General features: G+C 38.4%; 1 protein-coding gene and 1 long non-coding RNA gene across 2 annotated transcripts in view; one reads left to right on the top strand and one right to left on the bottom strand.

Moving 5' to 3' along the window:
* LOC125484006 overlaps positions 1-931 on the bottom strand; it is an 8,202-nt gene extending 7,271 nt beyond the window's left edge. The window contains exon 1 of the long non-coding RNA XR_007262867.1: positions 747-931. This is a non-coding gene — a long non-coding RNA (uncharacterized LOC125484006). The remainder of the gene's footprint in view (positions 1-746) is intronic.
* Positions 932-949: 18 nt separating this feature from the next.
* On the top strand, positions 950-9,001 carry LOC109915244 (cytochrome c oxidase subunit 7A-related protein, mitochondrial). The gene is made up of 3 exons (XM_020514859.2): positions 950-1,082; positions 6,247-6,384; positions 8,405-9,001. Exons 1-3 carry the CDS (start codon positions 1,011-1,013, stop codon positions 8,546-8,548), a joined length of 354 nt encoding a protein of 117 aa, XP_020370448.1. The 5' UTR covers positions 950-1,010; the 3' UTR covers positions 8,549-9,001.
* Positions 9,002-10,425: the final 1,424 nt, after the last annotated feature.

Below are 10,425 nucleotides of genomic sequence, written 5' to 3'. Positions count from 1 at the left end.
CGGTCTGTCTCCTCTCCACCTATCTTCTCCTCTATCCATCTTCTATCCACATCCCCCTCTCTCCCTATTTATTTCAAAACTCCCTTCCCCTCCCCCATTTCTGAAGAAGGGTCTAGGCCTGAAACGTCAGCCTTCCTGCTCCTCGGCCTGCTGTGTTCATCCAGCTTTACACCTTGTTATCTCAGGATCTGGAATGTGTTGCCTTGCAGTGTGGTGGAGGCATTGTCAGTTGAGGCTTTCTAAAGGGCCTCGTTACATTATTCTTTCCTTTTCAGATAACAGACCTAAGGGGAAAAGTCAAGGTAGTAGCATTAGGTGAATTGCTCCATCAGTGGGGCAGCACAGACTAGATGGGTAGAGTGGCCTTTGCCAAACATTCTTTTCAAGAGATTGACTTCTTTTGAAAAGTAAACATTCATGGGCAAAAAAAAAGACTATCAGTGAAAGAGAAGTATTAGGTGGACAACTACATAATTTTCAGAGATAGTAGGAACTGCAGATGCTGGAGAATCTGAGATGACAAGGTGTAGAGCTGGATGAACACAGCAGGCCAAGCAGCATCAGAGGAGCAAGAAGGCTGATGTTTCGGGCCTAGACCCTTCATCAGAAACAGCAACTTGGTGTAAACAATAACCTTCTGCTGCCCGGATTCAAGTCCCACCTACTCGAGGTGAGTGGTAACATCTCTGAACTGGTTAATTAGGAAACAACTCAACCTTCCCTGGACCTGTCAATTAACCACATACCTTGCAGTCGATTTTCCTTCAAAGTTACAGGACTCGGCTCAATGCTCCAGTAGGTAGACACAGTAAATTCAACTATTCAAGTCACACTCAATTTTTAAGAGACTAAAGTGCACCCCCGTTTCGACGAGGAAGGTTTTCTAAGACAGAAACATTCAGGCGGCGTCGAGACACCCGTGATGACGTGTGTACGGGGCGACATTTGAGGATGGACCCTGCTGGGTTCCTTTTTCTGTCGCAGCAGTTTCCCGGCGTCGGGTGTCGAACATGTTCTACAAGTTTAACGGATTCACGCAGAGACTGAGCGGCGGGGCTGGGTCTGTGGCCTATTGCCCGCAGGTAGGAAACGGCGGGTCGGAGACATGGCTGCGTACAAGTAAAGGCGGTCCCCGTAGAAAGCTGTGTCCCACTTGACCTCGCTGTAGGGGAGCCGCTGTTTATTTACTGGGACAGAATGACCGGGAAGGAAACCAGTGAGTTGTTCATGACCAAGGTCACTCTGACCTGACGTCTCCACCCCACCCGTACACTTAATTCGTAAATTGATAAAAGTATATTTAGTGACTATTTTTCAAAGTGCTTCACTGGTTTTGAAAAGCTTTGTAATGTCTCGAGGCTGTGAAAATAATGTTATTCCTTCCACCTGAGAAACTTAACTCGTTAGTTTTGCACATGAATGTAAAATGATAGCTTGTTCAACTGTAGGAGCAATTATTGTTGAGACCACCCTGGTCCTATTCTTGCCTGATGTTCACCTTGCACTTTTGAGATGATTGAATAAGACCGGATGACACTGATGAGGGAATCGAATGTGTAAAGCAAGTTTATGGACAATACAAAATTAGGTGAAATAGTAACCTGGAAGGAAGGGACAAAGTGACCATGGAGTGGGTATAAATATGTTGAATGAATGGGCAAAAAGATGCTAGATGGGAATATAACATAGGGAATTCTGAGTGTATTCACTTTGGTAGAAAAAATCAAAAACAGTATCTTCTTCAAAATAATAATAATAATGTGAAATATTGGTATTCAGACGGTCCTGGGTTACCTTATATACAAACCACAGCTAATATTCTGTTACCATGAGCAACTAGGGAATCAAGTGCTGTGTCAGCCTTTATTGCAAAAGGAGTGAAGTGTTAGTATCTTACTACAATCTAGACTGCCTCCAATGCCAGTATCTCTTTTCTTAGATAAGAGCCCCAAAACTGTTCACAGTATTCCAGCTGTGGTCTGATTTGTGCCCTATATGGGTTTAGCAAAACCTCTCTACTTTTGTGTTCCATGCCCTTTGAAATAAAGGCTAGCATTCTATTTGCTTTTACTACAAGTCTTACTACAATTACGTAGAGCCTTGCTAAGACCACTGTGTATACTTTTTGGTTTATTTGCCTAAGGCAAGACATTCATATCCTGGAGGGAAGAAATACAATGAACATTCACTGGACTGATTCTTGGGATGAAAGGATTGTCTTATGAAGAGTGATTGAGTGGACTAGTTGTTATTTCTAAATAAATAAACTGAGATGAGAAATTTCTTCACACCAATGGTTGTGAATCTTTAGAATTCCTGAGCCCAGAATAGTTGGATAGTACTGTTATCCTGTAAAAGCACTGCCAGTCAGGTTGACATATTTGAGTTACAAATGCACTGTGGAATTCGATTCAATCTTTGAATTGTTTATTGTTACTCCATTCTACATTCACTTTTCATATTTAGAGCCAATGTCAGGCAAAAGGGCAAACTATGTTGCTGCTTCAGGTTTTATGTCTGTCACTCTGGGTGCCCTAGGATGCATTTGAGATCGCAAAGATGCATTGGATATTTAACTTTTACTATTCAGAAGTTAATTTATAAACCTCTGGAAAGTTTTAATCTTGATTATTTTGTGAACTTTTCAAAACATCTCATGACAATCTGTTAAAGCTACAGTCACATTTTGAAGTCTGAATTTCTGCTTTCAACAGCAGATTTGCAGGGCTCCTGAAATTGCTGCCTCTTTAAGAGGAATACTAATGATAAATGCTGATAGTTCCACTGTCACTATTATTGAAGTATTCAGATCAATGTTTTACATAAAAATTACTTAGTTGAGGAAAGTGAATGTACTACAGCCAGTTTTTATATGGCACATAAATAAGTGGGAAAACAAGGGGTGACGATGATGCAAAGAGTCTGCATAGAGATACAGCTTAAGGGAATGGGCACAAAGTCGGGAGATGGAATATAATGTTGGAAAATGTGAGGTTATGTACACTGGCAGGAATAGAGGAGCTGAATATTATTTAAATGGAGAAAGACTGTAGAAAGCCTCAGAATAGAGGTATTTGGGAGTCCTTGCACATGAATCACAAGCTAGCACCCACATTCAATGGGTAGTAGGGAAGGCAAATGGAATATTGGCTTTTATTTCAAAGGGCATGGAGTATAAAAGTATGGAACTTTTGCTAAATCTGTATAGGGCAGTAATCAGACTACAGGTGGAATACTGTGAACACTTTTGAGCCCCTTGTCGAAGGAAAGAGATACTGGTATTGGAGGAAGTCTAGAAATGGTTCAGTAGGCTGATCCCAATTATGGAGAGACTGTGTCTTATAAGAGAAGTTGACGAGGGTTGGGCCTGTACTTTTTGGAATTTAGAAGATTGAGTGGTGACCTTATTGAAACATCCAAGATTCTTAATCAGACTTGACAGGGCCAATTGAAAAAAGTGGTTTCTCCTTTTTGAGAGCATGTAGAACCTGTGAATATAGTCTCAGAATAAAGAGCCACATATTTAGATGAGGAGGAATTTCTCTTGAGGGTAGTGAATCTGTTAACTTTTTGACATAGGGTTTTCAAGGATGGTTGTAAAGTATATTCATTTTTGTTTGACAGATTTGTTTTAATTAGTAAGGGAATCAAGGGTTCTGGGGGAAAGGCGCAAAAGGGATTATCAGATCAGCCATGATCTAATTGAATGGCAAAACAGACGTGATGGGTTGAATGACCTACTTCTATTCTTCATCTTATGGGCTAGTGGTCTTAATGTTTAAAATGCATCATTCAATAAGACTAAGCCAACATACGATCACTTAAGTCTATTATCTTTGATCTAGCAACCTAAATTGTCTCCTGCATGCACTGTTCAATCCCTATCTATTAATCGTGCATCTAGGAAGTGGTTGCAAAAAGCTGTTCCTTATTTAGGTATCTTTGAATGATTTGAGGAATCCCGTAGGAGATGTCTAAATGTGCTGTATGTCACAGTGTCATTTTTGGCAATGAAACAGTGTAGTAAATCTGAGGGAAAATAGTTGTGTATATCAATCTAATATTTAACTAAAACTTGAAACCAATTTTTGTAAGCTGGAAGTGGATGACAGAGTTTTACTGTTGGAGATGACCTGAGCAAGTGTTTAGGCAGTGCAGATGGCGTGCAGTGTTAGTGATGTAGCAGGTTAGGGTGTGTGAGGGTGAGTGGGGAAGATGTTGTATGCGTTAGAGAGACTAGTAGAGGATGAGCATTAGTGGGACCTGGGTACAGTAGCAGAGATGAGGGAGTATGAGGTATCAGAGAGAGGATGGTGGCACTTAAGGTATTGAAGTATGGAAGGACATTGAATTTCTTCCTATCGTGCTGGGCATTCCTCTTGATGGTTGAAACCGCCCTAACCCGGGTGACAACCTCTGACCAGGCTGCCATAGACTGGTGCTATGGCCTGTACTGATGGTCATGGGAGAAAGACAAATTCTTGCCAGTGCACCACCTTGTCCCGCAGGAGCTCAAGGATCCTGGCTTCGAAGTGGAGCACCAATTTGGGGCAAATATCAGCAATTGTGCAGCTCTGGTTGTCCTGGTGCGCAACGGTTTTTGAAATTTGGCACTGGCGCTAGAAATGATGGATAATTCTGAGGTTTCGGAGAATTATCCGGGAATGGCAGGTCGAAACATGGGATAGAAATCTAATGTGCTATCTGTCATAAAGACTGAAACTCCGATTAATGTGGTAAGTTTAGTAAGATGTGGCAAGAATCACTGCACCGAACTTAAAGTGACTGACAGTTAGCCAAAAAATTATTCAGGCCTACAGATGAAAAGATAAGTGTGTAAACTAAAGTGTAGGAAGTGTATTAAAAATGAGAGTTAAAAAGGAAGGAGCTGGGATTAAAAAGAAACAGCAAAGTTTTGAAATGCAAAAATGACTTCATGAGCCATCACATGTATCAATGAATCAGAGATTAAGATAAAGCAACTATTACTTGCTAGTCATATATTTACTTAACTAAAACAAATATAAATGTCCCATAGCTGGAGAGCAAGTACAGTTGTTTATCTGACAATTAGAACTATTGCTGCAGAATGCACATTTAGTCAAGGCTGTTCTGTTTTTGCACTCATTAGGACAATTCACAGCAATACCAATTCGAGGGGAAAACCATCATTTATAATGCAGGAGAGGAGAGTGAAGATTGGTTGGCAAGTGGACTCTGGTAGAGGCTGTAATTACCATAGAAGCAATTACAACAAATTTTAAAATTGTTGAATGGGCTCAAAGGGAACATACTGGAAGCCACATATATTAATACACAGAGCCATGTTCTTTGCAATCAGAAAGAGCATATACATGCACTGCCCTCTGTTCCAATTGCATGAGAAAAATGACAAACATTGCTTAGGGCATTGCCCTGAGAAATCGGTCAACCTGCCTGGCTTAAAATTTAAATTTGGCAGTTATCTGTCAATCATCATTAATTGGTGCATTTTCTCATGTCATATGTTAGAATATCCTTTATTTGTCATGTGTTGAATTTCCTCTTGAATTTGTTTTCATGTGAATTGCCCTGATGAGTGCAAGATGTAAAGCTTCAACAAAATATTTCTTTTTTCCAACAATACTAAAGTTCTGCACTACGAAATGATGATTTTAAACTATGCTCAGCCAATGTGTAATTTTATTTAAGTGGAGCTTTTCAAGCAAAGCATTACTTCAGGGTCCTTAAGATAAGAATGTTCTGATTTGTGACCCTAAGGTAATGGCTAATTGGGAATCCATGCATCATTTCACATTTTTCGTACATAATTAACATAAATTGGATACTACAGTATCATTGACTATGGACCTTGGGATTCATTTACAATGTATTCTTGTAATTTAGCCACTTTTTGTGTATTTAGTAGTAAAATTGCACAAACAAATGAAGTGCTGTCTGTGTGGGTTTTACTGTTACTGAATGGTGGTAGATTCAGTGCGATACACGTGAATTGGTGGATAAACTCCAATTAGAAATTTATGTTCAGTTTATATTATCAATTAATTTATGAAAAGTCATAAGGACATACATATATCTTTTGTGTGTCTTTCTCTCCTCATATGATATGTGCTAATGCGGTCCATGAAGACAGAATCTTGAAAAACCCTGCCCTAATTAATCTAGTTGTGATTTTTTTTTTTAAGAAGTATAATTTACCTAACTGCAAACACATCTTTCACTGATTATTTTTAATGTTTTATAAAGGGGTTGAAGCCTCTAGTTTCTACAGAACCTTCCACTATGATTTTTGCCACGCCAACAAAAACCATGTCTGAATTGGAAGGAGGAGGAATGCACTTTTTAGGACGGAATAAGGTGCCTGATTTCCAGCAAATATTTCAGGTATGAATCTAGAATTTGAAATATTTTTGCTATAATTAAGGCATTCTAAGGAATTTTAAGGAATTCCGGTCTTTTAAGAAATTCAAAGAGTTTTGGAAATGATAGGGGATCATTATGGTCTTGCATAGAGGAGTCATGATAGCGTGATGAATATTTTTTCATGCACGTTCATGAAGTTCTACCTCTAGTTGCGTGGTGCATCAGTTACTGAGGATGTTCATCTGCGCTCAAAAGAAGTTAAGCAACAACGTGACCTGCTTTTCTCTAAGAAATCTAAGAAACAATATAATATTATAAACTTTTGAATTTTGACTTTGGCCGCACCAGATGAATGTCTCTGTGCATTGTCTGCACTTTAATTGGGTTCCACTCTATTTTGTCCATTGTTTCCACTTGTTCAAATTGAATGTATGACAACATTTTATGTAAGCTGGATCTATGCTTCAATAGAGACCAACTAATGAAGCAAATTTTAGATTACTATAGTTTGGCTGGATGCCACCTCAGCAATGTATGTTTCAACACTCAGCAGGAGCTGCAGATTCTTAATCATAGTCACTTTTTCAGGGAAACAGTGGCATTTTGCAGTGTTGTTTTTCTCATATACGTTATTTCCAACACTTGGCAATTATAATATCTGTACTTGAGAATAATTAACTGCATGGGATTTCCTGAACTGTTCCATAGCTGAGTTTTTAGTGCAATATAATTATCTACAGCTTAAAATACTTTATTAAAAAAAAACGCTCATTATACTGAAATAACATTTTACTTGTGTTTGAGTTCAAAGAAGGAAATACTTAAACTGGCTGATGTGTTAATAGATATGTAACAACCTTCCTTTTGAACAATGTGTATTTGGAATTGTGCCAGATAATAGAGCTGGCTAAAGTTACAATTTTCTAAGAATGATAGGTGTCAACAATTACTGCTGTCTGCTCCTGATGGGTTTGCCTTTTTGGTCACTTTTTAAAAGAACTCTTTCTGGAGCTTCTGCCACAATCTACCTTGTAGGTGTAAGTTTATAGGTGTTTGCAGTGGCTCAGTGGGAACATCTTGTCTCTTGAGTCTGAAGGTCATAGGTTCAAGTTGCACTTCAGATGAGCAATAGTAATTGTGAATATTGAAGGTTAACTTGAATAATTGTTGGAGACAAAATAGTTGGCAGCAAGTTGAATTTGGTTGTGTACAGAACTAAAACATCTCTTGAGAGTGTGGAGTTCATGTCCAAACTATATTTTAGGCTTTAGTTATAACATGTATTGTTATATCGTGATTCTAAAAACACTTGAAGCTGATTATTTTTGTTTAGAAGTGGAAATGTCGTAATAACTAGCCTTTTTCAGAAAATGATACCACACCATTGTGAAGTGCTAGTTTCCTGTCTTGTTAAATGCAGTTTTTTTTTCCTGTTTGGACTTAGGCTTATTTTGGTTATTTATTGCTTTAAGCACTCCCACTTCTGGTTTTGTTGACAGTGACTTTAAATTTCTTTCTTCTGGTTGTTGACTCTTCAAACAGGTTTTTCTTTCTCTACTTTCTACCTAGATCCTTTGTGACTTTAAAATGTATCTGGACCCCAGATCCCTCTACAAGAACACTAACATCATATAAAAGATCATATATTTCAGGTGTTTTTATTTTATTTTCCCAGTCCCAACCCCCAACATCTTTCTAGAATACAATATTAATATGTTTGTCTTAACTATAAAAGTTTGGGGGACCATCACAAATGCATTGAGTGCACACTTTGAGAGTCAAAATCAATGTTCCTTATCTTTCAAAAGAAAATGCGCACAGAACCTTTAAATTTAATTTGCTCAGTTGCATATACATGGCAGCTCACAGGGTGTAACTTGTATTTGTGTGTGGGAACTTGTAGGTTGCTCAGCAGCCTCCTAAGTTAGAGAGAACATTAGTAAATCCGGACAAAGATATTTAATGTACGAGCATGATTGTTGTGTTAACTTTTATATGTATAGTATTCTATTAATTTAAAGCTCTTATGCTTGCTTTCCAGAAGCCAGATGGTTTGCCTGTACATTTGAAGCGAGGTGTCCCTGATCGACTACTATACAGGACTACAATGGCATTGACAATTGGCGGGACCATTTACTGCTTGATAGCACTCTTTCTGGCAGCCCAGCCCAAAAAACACAACTGAAAAAAACCTATTAATGTGATTCTAAAATGCTCAACTCCAGGACCAGCAAACAGTCCTTTGTACAGTTGTAACCTGTTTACTGCTTTCTAAGTTTATTTCTAGCAGTTTATCTAAAATTTGGACATGAGATTGACCAATCAGTTTTAATCTGTGATTTGGTGAGAATTCCAGAGCCCAGGATTCTGCTGAATTATAACATTAGGTTTATTAGAAATTGACATTGAATCATGTAATATGCTTGAGAAAATGTGTTTAAAATTGATTAGGGTGAATAGAACATAATGCCACAGATGGTGGAACCTGGAAGTTCTTTCACTTGCCACGAAGACCATCAGGACCTATGTCAATCTTACTAATGAGGAATTCTCTTATTCACCATTGTCATAATATTTTGTGCAAATGGTGTGCAGTCTCAATTATGTCTGTGCAGCTAAAATAAAGTTCTAACAGTGATTTTTTTGGTAATGTTTCCTTGGATCATTTACAAATTGTTTTTGGGCAGGTTTGCTATTTTGGTGATAATTGTGCACAGTTCCAGACTGTCTGTTTGTTTTTTTTTTAAAAGAAGTTGCTGTTGGTGATAGCAAGAACTGCAGACACTGGAGTCAGAGTCAATACAGTGTGGAGCTGGAGGAACAAAGCAGGTCAGGGAGCATCAGAGGAGCAGAAGAGTCGATGTTTTGCGCTTACATTCTTCATCAGATGAAAGGTGTAAACCTGAAACATTGACTTTCCTGCTCCTCTGATGCTGCCTGACCTGCTGTGTTCCTCCAGCTCCACACTGTATTGAGTTGCTATTGGTATTTGTTTCAATATACAGTATCGACTGCTGGTAGTGCAGTTAGACTTGCTTAAAGAATTGTTTCTTTTTCTCTACTATTTAATTTGGAGATGTCAACAATTCAGCATTTTGTGACTAGTTTTAAAAATAATATGGCAATAAAATTTGCATTGAGAATATTGCGAAATTCTGTGCTCGGCATGACTAGAGTACTAACTGCATTTTTAACATTTGATTTTGTAGCTGGCTTTTTTTTGTCAATCATATGTTTGCCAAAGGTGTTGTAATTTATTTTTTTTGTAGAGCAGTTAGTGATTTGCCTTTTTTTTTGTTGTTGCATTTTAAACAATCTTTGCAAGTTTGACTCCAGACAGAAATATTTTTTTTTTTAAATTAAATATTTCCTTCAAATTTTTGGAACTTACCTGCTCGTGGAGAGGCGATGGCCTAATGGTATTATCGCTGGACTGTTAATCCAGAGACACAGACAACTTTCTCGGCATCCGAGTTCGAATCCTGCCACGGCAGATGGTGCAATTTGAATTCAATACGATATCTGGAATTAAGAAGCTAATGATGACCATGAATCCATTGCTGATTGTCGGAAAAACCCATCTAGTTCACTAATGTCCTTTAGCGAAGGAAACTGCTCTCCTTACCTGGTCTGGTCTGGCCTACATGTAACTCCAGACCCACAGCAATGTGGTTGACCCCAAACTGCCCTCTGGGCAATTAGGGATGGGCAGTAAATGCTGCCTAGCCAGTGATGCCCTCATCCGGTTAATGAATAAACAAGAAGCCTAAAACAAGTTCAAAATATTAAAAAAACAGGAAATACTTTTGAAAAATCATTTTAGCTAATACAAGATAATCAAAAAATCTTCTTTTGGTATTCCTGTTCTGAATCATTGTCATAAACATGCATTTCCTAATGCATGAATGTAAGGTGACTAAAGTATGAGTTGAGCTTGAGATTATTCTTTATCATTTAAATATGGTAATTAAAACAGAGATAACAAGGTGTAGAGCTGGATGAACACAGCAGGCCCAACAGCATCAGAGGAGCAGGAAGGCTGACGTTTCGGACCTAGACCCT

Source organism: Rhincodon typus, chromosome 9 (genome assembly GCF_021869965.1).
Source record: "Rhincodon typus isolate 14 chromosome 9, sRhiTyp1.1, whole genome shotgun sequence".
In the NCBI taxonomy this organism is placed as follows: domain Eukaryota; kingdom Metazoa; phylum Chordata; class Chondrichthyes; order Orectolobiformes; family Rhincodontidae; genus Rhincodon; species Rhincodon typus.
This window is presented reverse-complemented; position numbering and strand designations above follow the sequence as displayed.

Coding starts and splice junctions, on each gene's coding strand:
- LOC109915244 (XM_020514859.2), top strand. CDS start 1,011: ATGTTCTACAAGTTTAACGGATTCACGCAGAGACTGAGCGGCGGGGCT. Junction 1,083..6,246: donor CTGTGGCCTATTGCCCGCAG/GTAGGAAACGGC, acceptor TGTTTTATAAAG/GGGTTGAAGCCTCTAGTTTC. Junction 6,385..8,404: donor ATTTCCAGCAAATATTTCAG/GTATGAATCTAG, acceptor CTTGCTTTCCAG/AAGCCAGATGGTTTGCCTGT.